Source organism: Myiozetetes cayanensis, unplaced genomic scaffold, assembly GCF_022539395.1.
Source record: "Myiozetetes cayanensis isolate MyiCay16 unplaced genomic scaffold, myiCay2020 scf3, whole genome shotgun sequence".
NCBI classification, from domain to species: Eukaryota; Metazoa; Chordata; class Aves; order Passeriformes; family Tyrannidae; genus Myiozetetes; species Myiozetetes cayanensis.
Window position 1 is genome coordinate 58,164,834 of NW_026087521.1, and position 16,319 is coordinate 58,181,152.

The 16,319-nt window shown below is 42.0% G+C and overlaps 1 protein-coding gene across 6 annotated transcripts in view; it reads left to right on the plus strand.

Annotated features, from left to right (window-relative positions):
• DGKI (diacylglycerol kinase iota) overlaps window positions 1–16,034 on the plus strand; it is a 208,073-nt gene extending 192,039 nt beyond the window's left edge. For 5 of the 6 annotated variants that reach the window (XM_050324758.1, XM_050324753.1, XM_050324754.1 and 2 more), the window contains 5 exons: window positions 342–379; window positions 1,925–2,045; window positions 9,520–9,556; window positions 11,383–11,482; window positions 12,387–16,034. In XM_050324758.1, the coding sequence (XP_050180715.1) occupies window positions 342–379; window positions 1,925–2,045; window positions 9,520–9,556; window positions 11,383–11,482; window positions 12,387–12,503 (413 nt within the window). In that variant the 3' untranslated portion in view covers window positions 12,504–16,034. The other variant, XM_050324757.1, reaches the window with a different exon arrangement.
• Window positions 16,035–16,319: the final 285 nt, after the last annotated feature.

Consider the following 16,319-nt stretch of genomic DNA (forward strand, 5'->3'; position numbering starts at 1 on the left):
CTTCAGTGCTGGCTCAGGTGCCAGAAACTTGGACAGCCCTGTGGACACTGTTGAAAAGGGCAGAAGTGTCTCAAGGGAAAAATTTAGATAGAAGCATGCAATTTCAGGACAGCATTGGAAATGCTGGCTTGATGTCCATACAGCTTTCATGTAACATGGGCAGTCTTCTGCCTTTCCAATAGATGTTAGTGCAGGTTTTACATTGGTTTGGTAGTACAGGAGAATGCAAGCAGACTGAGGTATCAGTCTTAACTTGCATATACTATGAGCTGTGTTCTTAGCTGTGAGGCTATATGCATGATGCTTTCTGCCTGACATTAGTTTTCTATTTGTCTTTGCAGCACTTTTACAGGCTGCAATATCTGGTGATCTACTGAAGGTAAGTACAGAGCACTGAGTGTCCACTTGTTCAGTTTTTGCTGGTCTGATATACTGTAAATTTTATCACACCTCTGCTCAAAATATAAATAGGCTGCTATAGGGACTGCTGGCAAGTGCCATTTTACAACCTTTCCAGGAAACCCTGAATGCTAGGGGAACACATCAGTCAGGTGAGGTGTGAACTCTGAGTGAATAGGATCTGGTGTTAGACAGCACCTTTCAGCTCAGGATTCATAGCCACTGCCTGAAGCACTGTGCCAGTTACTAACAGGGAAATTACTATGTTGAACAGCAGGGTAGTTCTGACACAGCCTTACATAGTAGGGGATATTTTACACCAGTGAGGTTGGTGGCCAAGCCCCCCGAGTTGATAGATCATTTAATGTCTAGCTAGGCAACCACCAGACCAGATAGAACAAACCTCAGCTGGTTGTTTTATCATTTGATGGATGTATCAAAATATTTAATGTCTTGGTATAGTTATTTTGGGAGGAAAAAGTACTCAAAAATGGTTTTTTTTTCTGCTAAGACTGTGGTCCCATGTCAGACAGCTAATCAGGCTGCGTGTTTCAGTAGCCAAGTCAGAATTTGAAAACATGCCCTCGAATTTGGATGAGGACTATGATTAATGATTGCAATTTTATCTGTGAGAAGCTAGCTTGGAGCCATTTATAAAAATGACAGTGCTGTTAGGCCAACTTTTTGCCTACATGTGCCCCTTTCTATACCACTGCCTCAGCCCTTGTGGCTGCAGCACCTAGAGAGCAGTCCTTCAACCAGCAGTCATAAAAATATTGCTTCCTTTCCACTTCTTGAAAAGTTTTTGCGTAAGTTGGCTTTGACAGGGAAACTTGCCCTTCTTTGGATGTCCTGCATCATAATTAATGCCTCACTGATGCAGCTTTCTCCCTTTTCTGCAGTGATTTGCACTACAGATCACACACTCCACTCCTTCCCAAAGTCTGCAGCATTCCTGGGACCTGGTTTTTTCCCCTCTATTTCCCTCTCATTCTTATCCCATAGATTGCTTTCCCCTCTGCCAACTCCAAACCCTGGGCAGAGAGTGAGAATGGAGATCTGGGATAGTTACCTCATCTCCCTCTGCAATTTTGAGTTGGAGTTTTCTGATTTAGTCAGAAAATGTTTGACTCCTATGCTGAGGAAAAATTGTAATTTTCAGTAGAGAAGCCAGGATTTTCTATTAAGTACGTACATTTTAAAATATCCCAACACTTTCACCATAAGTTTGCAAGCACTGATATCGAGCAATAATTCATCAACAGTAGAGTAGAAGTGTCTCAAGTTTTAAGGAATACAGACTATTCTTCTTAACCCATGTAATTGTCAATACTTCTAGTTTGAGTTGTTTTACATTGGAACCTAAAAGCTGGCTTAAAATTAGTATTTTATTTTAGTCAATTTTTTGTACTGACCTCCTATGAAAACTGGTGAAGAAATTTACCTGCATTTGTTTTCCTGCTCCTCCCAACTTATCCTTCTATGTGTTTTTTTCTCTCTCTATTTTTTTTCCCTTTCTTCCCAGTTCATAGAATGCTGTAAAAAAGGAGCCAATTTGTTAATCCAAGGACCTGATCACTGCTCCTTGTTGCACCATGCTGCCAAGACTGGGAATGGCGAGATTGTGAAATACATCCTGGAACATGGTGAGTCACAGTAGTCAAATCCACAGAGAGCTTGTATTTAAGCCAAGTGTCACTCAGGTAAAACCATACCGTGCAGTTGGAAGTGCCCTCACTTATCTGTAGTCTCCCTCAGCAAAATGTCCAGCATGTGTGAGCAGGAGGCTGGGAATGTGGCAGCAATGACAGTAATGGCTCCAGATAAAGTGTGAAAACAAAAATTAGAATGGCTTTTGAGGAGGATGGTGTTTTCACAGTTGCATCAGTTGAGGGGCTGTGAAGAAGCAGCGTGATGCTCTGTCACAGCAATCCTCTGAATTGTTTTCCAATTAAAGCATATGTGTAGAAAGCATCTAATCTCTATTAAAACGTTTACAGGGCTGGAGACCCCATGCAACTATTGCTATTATTTCAATATTTAGTAACACACTGATCAGGAATCTGTTTACTTATTTTTAGATTGAATTCACCTAGCTTTCATTCCAACCTTACAATATTATGTCTCTGTTAGATTCAAGATGATCTAATAGCAAAAATTTATGATCTCCATTTCATATTTATAGGCTGTGATCATGCCATTGCCCTTTTTTCCTTTTGGATCTTCTTATCTTTGCCAGTAGCAGGGATTGCAGGCATCCTTACAAAGGCTATGCAGCAATTTGTGTCTGAGGCAGTCACGTTTAGGAGTTTCTGCCTGTTGAACTACAGTAATTTTGTTCCCTTATTGTTGGAGAGTTTCACAGTAATACAGACACTGCTCTGCATGTAAGGCTAAAGTCACAGTTATCAGCCTCCTTCACTGTAAGAAAAGTTTCCTAGTTATTTAAGCATTCTTATAACTTCTCTCTGACCCCACTTCAAAATATCAATGGCTATTTTGGCTTCCGAATGACAAAATCAGCTACATTGTTGCAGCAGCATTGTTAGCACTGAGCACAGAGACTGCCTCTGGCAAATAGAATAAGTGTTAGCCAATGCTCCAAGGCTCTTGCAGATATTGTTCAGAGATAAGAAAAAAGCACAACTCATAAGAAAGGAAAAAAGTAACAATCCATCTGTTCGAGCTTGCCTCCTAAATTAGGTGTTTACATAGAGGTGTCAGGTAGTCTGCAGGTCTAAGTTCCTGTACTGTCAACAGCAATCCGTGACTTAGTTCATTTGCTCTTGTATGACAGAGGTACTAGAGGAGACCTGTCCTCTTTCAGTGGCAGATGGAAGTGAAGAGGGCATCCTTATTAGCAGCAGACTTTTTGCATGACTAACTCAAGGGAGATCCTGGTCGAGGTAGTCATTGTAGTCCAGCAAGTGATTCAGGTGACCTGTGCACCTTATTCATTTAGATATCCATAAACATCTAATATCATTTGACCTTGGATATCCAGGGCATTTGCATGGGTCTACAAGGTGTCACACAAGGCCTAGAGGAGGACCAACCTGGACTGGCAGCCAAAGCCCAAGCAGGCATCCCTGTCGTTCCAAATGCATCACAAGGCTTGTCCATAGGTATATCAGCTGGCACAAAATATCTGTGTAAGCAACTGAACTGTGCCCCAAATATCTGACTGAGGGGGCTGAATTGCTCTTTTACTCTTTTACATATAGATACCTACATATGGATAGCTGAGTGCAGTTGGCCTTGTATCCAAATAATGGCTAATTTTCTCACCAGTTCTAACAGGCCTTACAGTGCTAATTCTACCTCCTATTTAACTGCTCTGGATTATCTCATTAGTCACAGTGCATATATATGCCACTGAATTCTGTAGGCAGGCATAATTTTGTCTTATTTTCTTACTGCCCCTGGTCACTTTTCACCCTGCACATGACCTGTGCCAGTTCACTGTCATAGATACCCACCCTGGATTTTTCTTAGACACATATACCTTAACTTAGTCAAAGTCTGACTCAGTTACTGTTCTTTTGGGGAAGGTTTAAAATGAGATAATTTAAACTGGTAAGGATGTAAGCAGGGAATCCATGGGAATTTTTGAAGTAAACAGAGAAATGTGAGGGATTACGGACTGTTAGACAAAGACAAATCAGAAGGTTGAGTAAATGTCAGCTCAGTTCTTCTCTCGCCTCTTTATCCCCAAGGATGGCAGGAAGCTTTTGCAGCTTTCCAGACATATGTCCTCTGGGCTTCTCCAAATGCATTGTTTGTTTAACATTCTCCGCGGATCAGAGAGTGCATGGGACAATGCTCTAATAGAGGCCTCCTCTCTTCTCCCACCAAGCAATTAATGAAATTCATTTCTACCCTGGGCACTTCTCAGTCACAAATGAGCTCTCTTGCTGAATCATCATCATCATCATAATGTCCTTATTTTCTTTGCATTCTCTGGCATCTGGCATCTTCTCAACATTAATTACTGTGTACGACCTGATCCAACACTACTCATATCTGAGGCTTTCCTCGTATCTAGCTTCTCATTTCTGCCGATATCCACCCTTCATAAAAATAAGCCTTACTCCTGTTCTGGCAATTGCCTCTGCCCAGCTGCACTTCCTCTGTAGTTTGTCTGCTTCCTGTACATGGCTGGAGATAGTTAATGTTAATAGGAGTTGCACTGTAAAATACCCTCAAGCACACAGCACAGAAAACCTGTTATTAACCACACAGGGGAAAAAAAAAATCTTCTGAATATCTCTAAAAAACCAACAGCAAAAGACAAGACAAAACCCCCTGCATCAGGAATTTTAACTGCCCAGTTTGAAAATTGTGGAGTGAATCAAATGTGAAACAGGAGTGGGACCCATAGAACTAGGGTTATGGACGAGGGAAAATGGTGTAGTGATGCTGAGGCTGTCCTTTGTGGAGATGGCTTTCTGAAAACATGCAGGGTGCATTAATATGAAAGGTTATTCTGTGATCATGATCAGAATGATTTCAGATGTTAAGGGAGGAAAATAGCCTATCTTAAATTAGAAATAGCAGAGATGAGTCACACAAGGAGACTGCTGTGCAGTATTGCCAAATACTTAGCAGTGAACCAGCACAAGCCTGGAATAGCAGCTGAAGCACCAATGTAGTAGGTGTCAGGACAACAGCTGCTTATTGCTGCAGGAAGAGTTGTGTTGGCTGTTGCCCCAGCAAAAAAATTTCGCTCTATTTTCTGTGCAGGAAGGGCAGATATGCAGACCTATCAGTTGTTCAAGATTGCCTTCCTAAATCAGGAGCATTTTGCTTTTAGTAGGAGGGTCAGCCTTAGAGACTCGTCTGTAGCTGAGCTAAGAAATACTTAGCTAGAAACTGAGGGCCAAACTCAGTAGGAGTCAGAACCACAGCTGCTTACTGCTGCAGTCAGCAACTGCATCACATCCTAATGCATACACATTAGAGAAGAGTTAACTGTTTACTTGCTTAGCACAAACAGAACTGAGGAAGGCTTAAGAAGTTCCATTAGAAAAGGGGCCTCCTAAATCACCATCTCTACTCGTACTTGGCTTGCAACCTTTATCTGACAGTTGTGAAAAATTTATAATTTATCAACATTATACAAGTAATTCCATTTGCTATGTCCTTGTCTTCTCCTCCTCTCTAGAAACTCAAAAGACAAGCAAGAATTCTATAATTCATCTGGGCTATTTTAATTTTAAACAGAAAAGAGGGCAGATGTTTACAGTTGCCTTAAGAGTTTGTGGTGGGAACTTCTGATGCAACAGTCAGTATGTGGACCATCCTGTCCTAAATGTTTCTATGTCCTCAAACCTCAATGTACTTGCTCCATTAAAAACCATCCTCTGGTAAAAAAAGATGATGCTTTCGTTAATCTTAGCACTGAAAAGTCCAGAGTTAAGAGCCATCAGTGAATTCAGATTTTCATCCTGACCAGATTCAGAAGTTCGTAAGAAGGCTTTTGGAAAGCAGATTTTAGCATGACAGAGATGTATGTTGGGGGCAAAGTTTGAATAGTCATCAGAAAGCAACGCTGAATGAGAGTGATTTTGTATGGCATTTGTTAGTATGTCTAGATTTGCAGAGTGTTTTAGAGTAGTTGTCATTTGTGAGGGGCCAAAGCAGAAAAAAAGGTTAATTTTTCTAGAAGGCACAAGGTATAAAATAGTCTATTTTAATTTGCAAGTTTACCAGATTTTAGCGCAAAAAGGCAGAGAGTTAGGGTGGAAGGAATGCTCCCATAGTCTCTCTATCCTCTATGTTACAGTGGAAATTCTGAGCTAAAAGACACTGGCAGGAAAAAACAGATATTTAATTTTAATATCAGGTAAAAGAGAAGAATGTGGAGTTGGGGAAAGGCTTGAAGTAGTTCTGGATTTCCAAATTACTGTTATTTTAAAAATATTCCCACCTTGAAGGTAAGGAACCAAATCCAGTGTTGTCCCCCACATAACAACCTCAGTCAAGTTATTATATAAAGTGGGTTTTGACAGATAAACACCTAGAAATGCTGATAACATCTAGAATTACTACTTAAAGTAAATACCCTTCTTCTCCAGTTCTATGAAGGACTGACAGGACAAGGGACTGGTAAGGATTAGTCCCTGTGGGTTTCCTTTGGGAAGCTGTAACTGCAGCCATCAGAGAGGGGTATGCTGGGAGCCCAGAGGCCTTTCAGAGTGTGTGGTTCTGAATATTTCGGAAATGCCTCTAAAATATGGCCATTTAGACTCTCTTTTTGTTGTTGTAGAGAGCTCAGTGAAAGGGCAGCTTCTTTTGAGCGTTTCCTTCCCTTCCCTCCTCCCATCCCCAGCTCAGGATGCTTTGCCTCCTGAGAAACTGGTAAAGAGCTTTCATGGAGTGAAAGAGGGCAAAAGGACAGAAGGAAAAAGGTTAATAATTCTACACAGACCATCTAGGGATGATGGTAAGGAAAGTGAATGATCTCAGCTGAGCTTCCCCTTGGTGTGTCATGCTTTTCAGCTCCTTTCATGCAAACTTCTCCCCCCCATCCCCCATCCCCATCCTGCCATTCTTCAGCCCCCCAGTCTCTTTTTCTCTTTCTCTCTCTCTTTTTTTTTTTTCCTCCCTCCACCTCTCCACACATTTCTATCTTTTGTTTTTATTTCCCCCCCTGCTGTTTTCCTTGATAGAAATCTCACTCATGCATTTCCCTTCCGGATTTCTATTGGGTTATTTTGTCCTCTCTCTCTCTGCGCCTTGGTCCCCTTTTCTTTCTCTGTCTCTTGTCCCAGAGTAAAACAGCCGCCTCCCTGCTGGGTCAGGATGACAGTGCCGTTAGCTTTCCCAGTGCCAGCCCTTCCCACATCTGTGCAGCTTTTGTCCCAGGGCAGAGGGGGATTTGGAATGGTCGGTTGGCAGCGCCAGGGAGACTCATATAAAAATGAGGTCCAAAAAAGAGGGGAAAGGGAATTAGGAGGAGGGCGTGAGATGGTTTAAGAGAAGCACAAGTGAAAATAAAATGAAGAAAGGGCACAGCCCAGGCTGTGTGTGAGTTGGGACATTCCAGCTTCAGAGACAGGCCAATTAATTAATTAATGAATCCTGGTATCATGTTGTGCAGCTAATTGATTAACCTCAGTATCTGGCCCTTATGCATGGCTTGGGTGGAGTCAGGGCTCTCCCATGAAATGCTTAATTTGGGACAGTATGCAGGAGAACATCCTTTCCACTTAGGCAGAATGTACCTGTCATCTCCTCAGGTCTTTACCCACAGGCTGCCCTCTCAGTCCTCAGCACTCAGCTCCTCTGTCCCAGCCCTGTTACTCCTTCCTGCGCCAGATTAGTTTTCCTTCACCCTTGGCTTCCTATCTCTCCAGGCCCACTCTGCCCCTACTTTTCTCCATCTCAAGTCGTATTCTTCTAACTTCTCTCCATCCTTCCTCCTAACCTTTTAACACCTTTTTCCTGTTTTTGGGCAAGTACCTCTATGCCCCATGCAGCCAGCCCAGTCACCCTGTTCCACCTTGGCAACACAACCTTCCTTGCTCCGTTCATGAACAGAAATAATATTGGCAGTGTGTCTTTTCTAACACACTGTAATCCATTCCTGCTTACCTATCACTGGATGTGTCATTGCATAACGCAATGGGGAATTACCTCTATTTTTGAGAGAACATGATTTTTGCATGGAAAAAAGGGCCTTTTTCTTCATATGTGCTTTTTAAATATTCTTTTTAATTTCTCAGGCATTATCTTTCTTTCCTCTCAGTGAGAGGCCCTGCTTAGCCCCTTCTACCCTTCTTCATGCTTATGGGAGCTTAGGGGTCATGAGTGATTCTTCTTTTTGATAGGCAGAAGTGAACACATAGCCACCAAGTGTGGAGATGAGATGTGTGGTGGCAGAGTCAGGGTGCTTTGCATTAAAAATCAACATTGGCTAATGGGCTTAGAGAACTGTCATGATATACGTGCAATGGTATACAATGCCCTTTGCACTGGGGACTAAGCCACCACCCCTTTTCATTATGACAGGAGGTGAAGTGAAGGAGCTACCTGCAGCTCTAGGAGCCCCCAGTGATATACTGCATGTGTAAATTGTAAAAGCAGTGAGGTGAAGATCGGCTGCTCTGATGCGTTTTGTCACACACTCAGAGTGAAAGAAGTGTAGAGAGGTTGTGTGTAGGCCTTTGTAAGTAAGTAGTGTGAAATTCCTCAATTTCAGGTGAGATTTGCTGTAAGTTCTTGAGGACTCTTGAATTTCAAAGTGTGCTGAAGAGAAATATTCATGCATAGGAAGGAAAATTCCTGTAAAGTTTCCCTGTTCCCGTTGCTAACTGCCCCATACCATCTGGCACTATACTCCAGAGCAGTGGAGAGAAGAATGATACAATAGACTGCAAAGGGAAAAGTTTTTCTTGTTTCAAATGCTATCCAGATCCTAGCCTTTCTGTATCACTGTAATTCAGTGATGGAATTTGCTGCTGTAAATATCTGCCTATAGTGAATATCAAGAACAAAAGCACATTAACATAAATGCATTATTTTTTTCCTACTTTAAAAAATCTTTTCTTTTTCCTTAATCTTACTTTCCTGATCATTGCTAACCAGCTGAGTACAGGATTTGCATATCAATATAAAGACTGCTGGGAATATTCCACCCTGATCTACATTTTGTATAACGCTATTAAATGGAGTAGCACAAGGATGTCATTCAGGATGGAATTTGGCTAATTTCAACTTCCTAATGACATTTTCCCTCTAGTAGTAACAATAGATTTTAACTTGCAATATATTAGCGTTTCCAATATATCAGCATTTTCAATGCACTGTACTTATGTGAACCACTTAATTGAGCAAGGTGAAGAGTGAGAAAATAAACCCCATGAATATTCATTCCCAGTATAACTTAGGGGCTGATACTCCCTGGTGCTGACGCTCCAGCAGTGACTGTGCATTTAGAATTTTGCTAGTGCAAGGGCTCTCACAAGCAAGTAGTACATCGAAGTTTGACATACTTGTGCAAGTTGAGCTTTCAGTTGGCTGCTTTTATGTATTTGTGCTGGGAATCTTCTCCTGGTAGACATACTCTTCTAGTCATGCAGACAAATGCTATGTGACATATCTGACTGTCTTTTGCAGGTCCATCTGAATTACTGGACATGACAGACAGTGAAACGTAAGTACAACCTACTTTGCCCTTCACATTATGTGTGTTAGGCTAGCAGACTTCTCTTGGCTTGTAAAATGGCACAGCTCTTCGAAAACAAACAAGCAGACAGAAGTCCCCCTAAACCCAAACATCAGCCAGATCATAAGTGGCTTCCTGGTCTAAAATAAATGTTTCTTGAACTTCATAAATTACTTCCTCTCTATTGCCTTCCCATGCTTCCTAAAACTTTCTAGAGGAATTGAAGTCCTACATTGTGCTTTGAGGTTTCTGGCATCCAGGTACTAGGGGAACAACCTGAAGAGTAAATTCAGGAAGTCAGGAAATTACTTCTTTTGTTCTACACCTTTTCTTCAGTCCCTTCTTGATTCATCCAGGGTGCTCTGCCTTAGGTCTCCCAAGTGGCTACACCCTGTGCAGTTGAAGGTTTCCATCAAGTAGTTAAAACATCAGTCACCTCTGTTCTTATATAAAACAATCCCTTGAATCCAAAACTAACAAAAAAAATGACTTTACTTTCCAGTTCCCAACTGCTCTAAATCTTGTATAACTGAAGTTTCAAAAAAGTATGTAAGGAAATCAGGAATAATCCTGGAAAATATGTGGAATACATGGGAAGCAAAACCCATCTTACTCATAGATATTAAGCCTACCATTCCTCAGCCCACAGTGCCCTCCTCTACTAACAGAGAACACCTTCTGCACAAGGTGCATGGTGAAGTCCAGGGGTGATGGTATCTGGATGGACTGCCTGGTTCTTTTCACCCTATAGCTTAGCACAACCACTGAAACAAAGTATTAGTGAACATGGCCACAAGGTCTTCCCTTTATAAAGGTCTTTCTGCTGCTAACTCTTGAAAAGGGAGCTGTAGCTGTAGCTGTAGGTAGCTGTAGCTACCAGTATGATTTTGTCTTTTGATCCTCTAGGGAAAATCAGATAGTATCCCAGCATGGCCAGATTCCTTATAGGGTTGCCTATTAATATTTCAACTTCCCCTGTCATGGACTGGGGCTGAAATTCCTTTATACATTCTCTGAGTAGGTAGGTGTAAGATTTGTCCTACTACATGAATTTCTTGTAGTTTTTATTTTACAGGTTAGTAATGGCCCTACATGTTGGATACTAGTATTAAGGACACCTTTTCAATCCACTAAAAGCATATTTTCCTCCTCTTCCTAGGCAAATCTAGATAGATTTCTTTACTCTCAGTACTATACTCAGTCTCAGAATCCTCTTACATGTAGCTCTAGTCCAAGTGAGGGCCTTGGCAATAAATGTGCTCTCACTACACAGTGCTCTCTTTTGAAAAATGTGTGTTCAAGCTTTCCCAGTAGCTCACCAGTAGCTCTCATACATCAAAGAGATCAGGGTATCAGAACCAGGGCAGCAAGCACACCAGTCTTAGTTTTGATGGGCAAGATTTTTCTAGGGTGAGTCTGAGAATGAGGTTAGGTGACAAACTGCAGGAAGAAACTAACACTGTTGCTGTGTTACCTGCTGTGAAATAAGAAGAGAGCTAGTTTGCCTTTACAGCAGTTAGCAGAACTGGTATTTGGATGGGAATGTGACATTCAGTCCTTTGAATACTTAAAATCTGTGCATGTTTCTTTCCCACCCCTCAGAGTTCTTCGTCTGCTATTTGTGCATTGCAGGCTTTCCTACTGAGTCAAAGGATGTAGATGCTAAGGGAGAGAGTGCACAAGTCTACCTCTGCCAGCAAGAGGGAACCTCGCAGAAATGCAGCATCCTTCTGTGTCTATCCTCTGCACCTCATACTTCGTAAATGTACATTGGTGTGATGTGTCTCACTGCTGGTTTCTGTACTTTGGTCTAGGGGTGAGACAGCATTACATAAGGCAGCCTGCCAGCGCCACCGTGCCGTCTGCCAGCTCCTGGTGGATGCGGGAGCCTCTCTGAGAAAGACAGACTCCAAGGTAACCCAGCTCCATCAACCACTTATAAAATACTGCAGCCAAGCGAGACCAATCAGCATCCGTCCCTGCTGTTTGCATGATTGAGGCTTCCTTGTGCGTGCCAAGGGCAGCTCTTTTTAAACAAGCCATTTTTACATAGAAAACTGTATTGATTTAATCAAGTACAAGAGACTTCAGTTCAGTCCCCAGCACAGGTCATCATCACCACAGTGAGAGCCTGGCCTCAAACTATTCGGTGCATTGGGTATGAATGAGATGTCTCCATGGCACAGCAGTATCCTCCTTCTGTGTGGTCAAAAGAGAGGCCTGTGGGCAAGGACCACCTGCAGGAGCCTTGATTTCAGATTGCATAGCTTCTTTGAGGCTTGATTATTGTGACTGACTTGCTTTGTGAGGATGGCTAACTATTTTCTTTTGCCCTGGCTTGCCCCTGTGCTCACTAATGGGACACTAATGACAACCCTCTCTTGGTGTAAGCTTGATTGAGAAAGAAGTCCAGGCAAAATTGAATTTGAGGAATATTCTGTCATTGAAACAACCTGATTGCTTAGGAACATGGTCCAGAAGCTGCCTCTCTGGAATTTCTGAGCATAAACATCCAGTGGTCAGCAGCTGAGAGTGGGTGGGTTCTCTGGGTTCCAGAATCATCTTTGCTGTAGCAAGGCATTCAAAACCAATTCCCACTATGCTGTGTTGCATGGGGTAGCCTATAAGGGGAAGAGAGATCATCTATGATTCTGTGATCTCTTTTTCAGATGACAGTACTGTACATTGCAAAAAGCTTTCTGCAACAGCTGAAATCCAGACAAGTGGCTTCTGACTTATTAATCTTCTTCTGCCCAGAAATCATCTGTTCTTCTCAATATATTAGCACAAGATTTTCTCTTCCTGTTTCTTATTCTAGGGTAAGACCCCTCGGGACAGGGCTCAGCAAGCTGGTGATCCGGATCTGGCTTCCTACCTGGAGAGTCGACAAAACTACCAAATGGTTTCCCATGAGGACCTGGAGACAGCAGTCTGATGCCTGAAAATGTCAAAGAGGATCATTGGAAATCTCGAGGCTTCACCTGAGGCTCTCAGGCATGGTGTGAGAAAGAAGCTGATGGAATCAACATGTCTCTCACTCTAGTGGAAAATACCTGAGGGCATGCCACCAGTTTCTAAGGGCTACTGAGTCTTGCCACGGAATGGTTAGGTTCCATAAGTTAGCCCATGATGGATGAGGTGGGACACTCAAAGGTCTGTGGAATCCATGGGTCATGGAAATTTACCTTTATTGCTTCCAGCAAGTAGCATGAACTTCTCCCATGTTCATCTGTACAATTTATTTAAAAAAAGAAGAGGAAGATTAAAAAAGAAAAGAAGGAAAGACTTAAGAGGGTGTGGGGGAACAAAACTCCAAACTAACTGGGACATTAAAGCACCCAATGAAACCCTCCTCCATCCTTACAGTGTTCCTTTTATTCTCCTGTTCCCCTTACTTCTCATCGGTTAAACAGTACCTGTTATCTCTGTGTTTTATTCACAAATGGTCAGGCAGTAGCAAAATATTTGAGGAGCTCTGGATGCCCTTAGGGAAAAGTCCAGTGTTTTTACCAGCTACACTCCCTCCCTTGCCATCCTCTCAAAAGCTGCATCCTCAGTAGCTCCATTGCCATGGAGTTTCCTCACTTTAGGAGAGGATGCTGCCTGTTGCCTTGTTTCCCAGGGTGTGGGGCACAATTAGATTTACAGCAGTGACGAAACCTAACCTCGTTGTTGCTGGGTATGTGGTTATGGTAACCTCATGAGACAGTAATTGGTATGGAAAGGAGTTGTATGGAATATACCTTGTCGAATGGCAGAGCAGAAAGTTACCAGTAAGGTTTCTCATATTGCTTTTGTGTGTGTGTAATGACTGATTCAGTTCTGCTCAGCTTTCAGGCCTGCCTAAAAGCTGATGGTGGTTCTTTACTCTTGAAAAGATGGGTTTTACAATGGAGAGAGATTTGTGCAAGAGTGAGGGAGTTCTGATGGACTGATTCATGGACTTAGTGCCCTTTGCATTACAGCCAGAAGTAGGAAGGAGACCTAGAACATCATCAATCAGCCTTGCTGCTGCCAACAAGCAAATGGGCACTGGCCTGGTCACATGTGGAATAGGAAAACCTTCTTTGACTGAAGCTGTAAACCATCTGATTCTTCAAGGGAACAAAGGTTCGGGGAGTCTGTCGCACTGGAGAAGGACAAGCAGCAGCTCCTTGCCTCATTACCCATCATAGGCTTGAAAATGTAAAGCTTAACCACTGCAAAGGCCCACTCTGTCTTCACTACTTGTCTGTTCTCTGTCTTATAACCATAAAAGAAGAAAAACCAAACACACATACACACAGGCGTAAACAAAATGTTCCACCTTTGGGTTTCCAGTTGCTGCAGATGTCTCAGCTGCCAGAAATAACAGAGCTTCCACTTCTACTTTGTCTGACCAGTTCCCATGAAGATACTCATGACTGAGTTTTGGCATAATTCTTGTAAAACATTTTTGAACTTTGCTTTGTTGCTTTTTTTGAAGGATCCACCGGTGTTTGCTTTCACATGCCTTGCTAGGTGTAGCTCTCTGGTAGATGGTGATCATCAGGATTACATACATTTGGAAACCATGAAAATAACTCAGGTCATTATCCAGATAAGTTTTTCTTCCTTGCTAGAAGTGGAGGAAATTAAATGTATTTATTTTATTTTATTTTATTTTTCTTTTTTTTTTTTTTTCCCAAACGAGTGATTGTTGTGGTAGAGAGGGAGGAGAGCTGAAAAATATACTTTGAATTTTTTTTCTGTTTTCAAAGGTTCATTTGATATGAGCAAAATATTTCCTTAGTATTTCTTCCTCTGGAAGGAAACTATATATATATTTGTAATCTATAGGTCAATGGTGACATGAAATGTATTTTGTCTTATTTTCTGTCCTTATCTTTCTCGTTTAAAAAATAAAATATGAAAGCCAAATTCCTTCTCTTGGTAATCATCCATGGGCTTGTGGAGAAGGTCAGACTGTATATATTAGAACAGAATTTGGCAACTGTTAAAATAAAAAATCAGAATATAATTTTGGTGTGGTATGTGAAATTTCCACAAGGAACATCCTCACGCTGTGGTTTCATGGTAGGCCTTGCATCATTTCCCAGCAGTGAGAAAAGACATTACGTAATATTTCTGTATATTTGATGATAATAAGAATTATGTTTCTATCAATTTTACCGTTTTGCTTTGTTTTACTGATGTGAGAAACGGAGGAAGCTTCAATGACACCAGGAGCTTAGCTCTGTCCTGTGCTGGGGCCGATCTGGTGCCTGAGCAAAGTGTGGTCACTGAGCCTGTGACAGCTCCCTGGTCCTTTCGTCCCATGAAACAGGTGGAGCAGTAAAGGCTTGCTTTAATCACAGGTAGCTTCCAGAGGCCACAGGTGAATTATGATAAGGGAGCTGGGTCTGGTCCCTCTCTGTCCCTAGTGGTCCCCCCCTTGTCAGGTGATCCCTAGTGCCTGGGAGGTGGCTGCAGCTGTGGCTGGCTCTGGAGCAGCTTGACAGGATGTGCAGATTTCCTGAGCAATTTTGTGCCATTTGGACTGCTCAGAGGAACTCAGAGCACACAAGAGACCATGGCTTGCCTTTTTCCCTGGAAGCTGGAGTATGATGATATGATCAGAGTGAGCCCGTTGTGCCTCTGGAAAGCTGCCCATGCTGTGTGCTCAGCAGAAGACAGTTACTTGTATGATAAAATTATGGGATAATGATAAAAACACTCCCCAGCACTGGAGTTAGGACAGGAACTGGCTTTATGTAGTGCCTTTAGTATTCAAGCTGTTCCAAAGCGCTGCACACATAATGCACGAGATACTTGTGATGTGTTGTATTTGTAGGTAACACAGCATGTATATTGTTTTCTACAATGGCAAGGAATATCAGAAGCTGGTTCACTGAGGGCAGTTTGGGACCAGGATGCTGCAGGATTATTCCTTACGGTTTTTCAAGTGTGATAGGATTCTCAATTTTGGACAGCCACCAGAAGCAGGCAGACTCTGTAGCAGTCAGTGGTGACCTATGTGTTGAATCTCTGGAGCACTTGGGGTCTAGATTAATCCAGTTGTGCCTGCACTGTGCAGGGCCCAAATTTCAGTGTGCAGTTGGGAATCCATTTAAATTACATGAAAAGCATTTTGATTACTAAAAGTGTCTGTTCAGTGGCTGTGTCTATTAGTGTGTGTATATTACTATATATATGTATATTTATAAACATCAGTATACATATATATAGATGCACACACATATGCACACACTTAAAATTGTGCCATTTGAATGACAAAGTACCTAGGGATGCTCAGCTACTGAGATTGCTGGACTGACAAAATGTGATTTTTCCATTTTAATTTGTTCTTAAAGGGAACCTTTTTAGTAGAGCTGAGGAGCTCCTGAATTGTTCCAATGTACTGGTTTTACTATCTCATTTTGGAGTTGAATGAAGGGAAAGAAAATATTTATAATGTTGATAAAATAAACTTACTTTTGTAATTTAATAGCATCAGTTACTCTTTTTATTTCATGTTTTAATGCTAGAGGTATCTTTTATGTGTTATCCAAGGCATGATGATGTCATACATTTTTCACTAATTATATCATAGAATCCCAGAATGGCTTGGATTGGAAGGAAAGATCATCCAGTTCCACCCCTCTGACATGGGCAGAGACACCTTCCACTAAACCAGGTTGCTCAGAGCTCCATCCAACCCGACCTTGGACACTTCCAGGGGTGGTGCATCCACAACTTTTCTGTGCATCCCTCAATACTGTAAGGTGTGAGG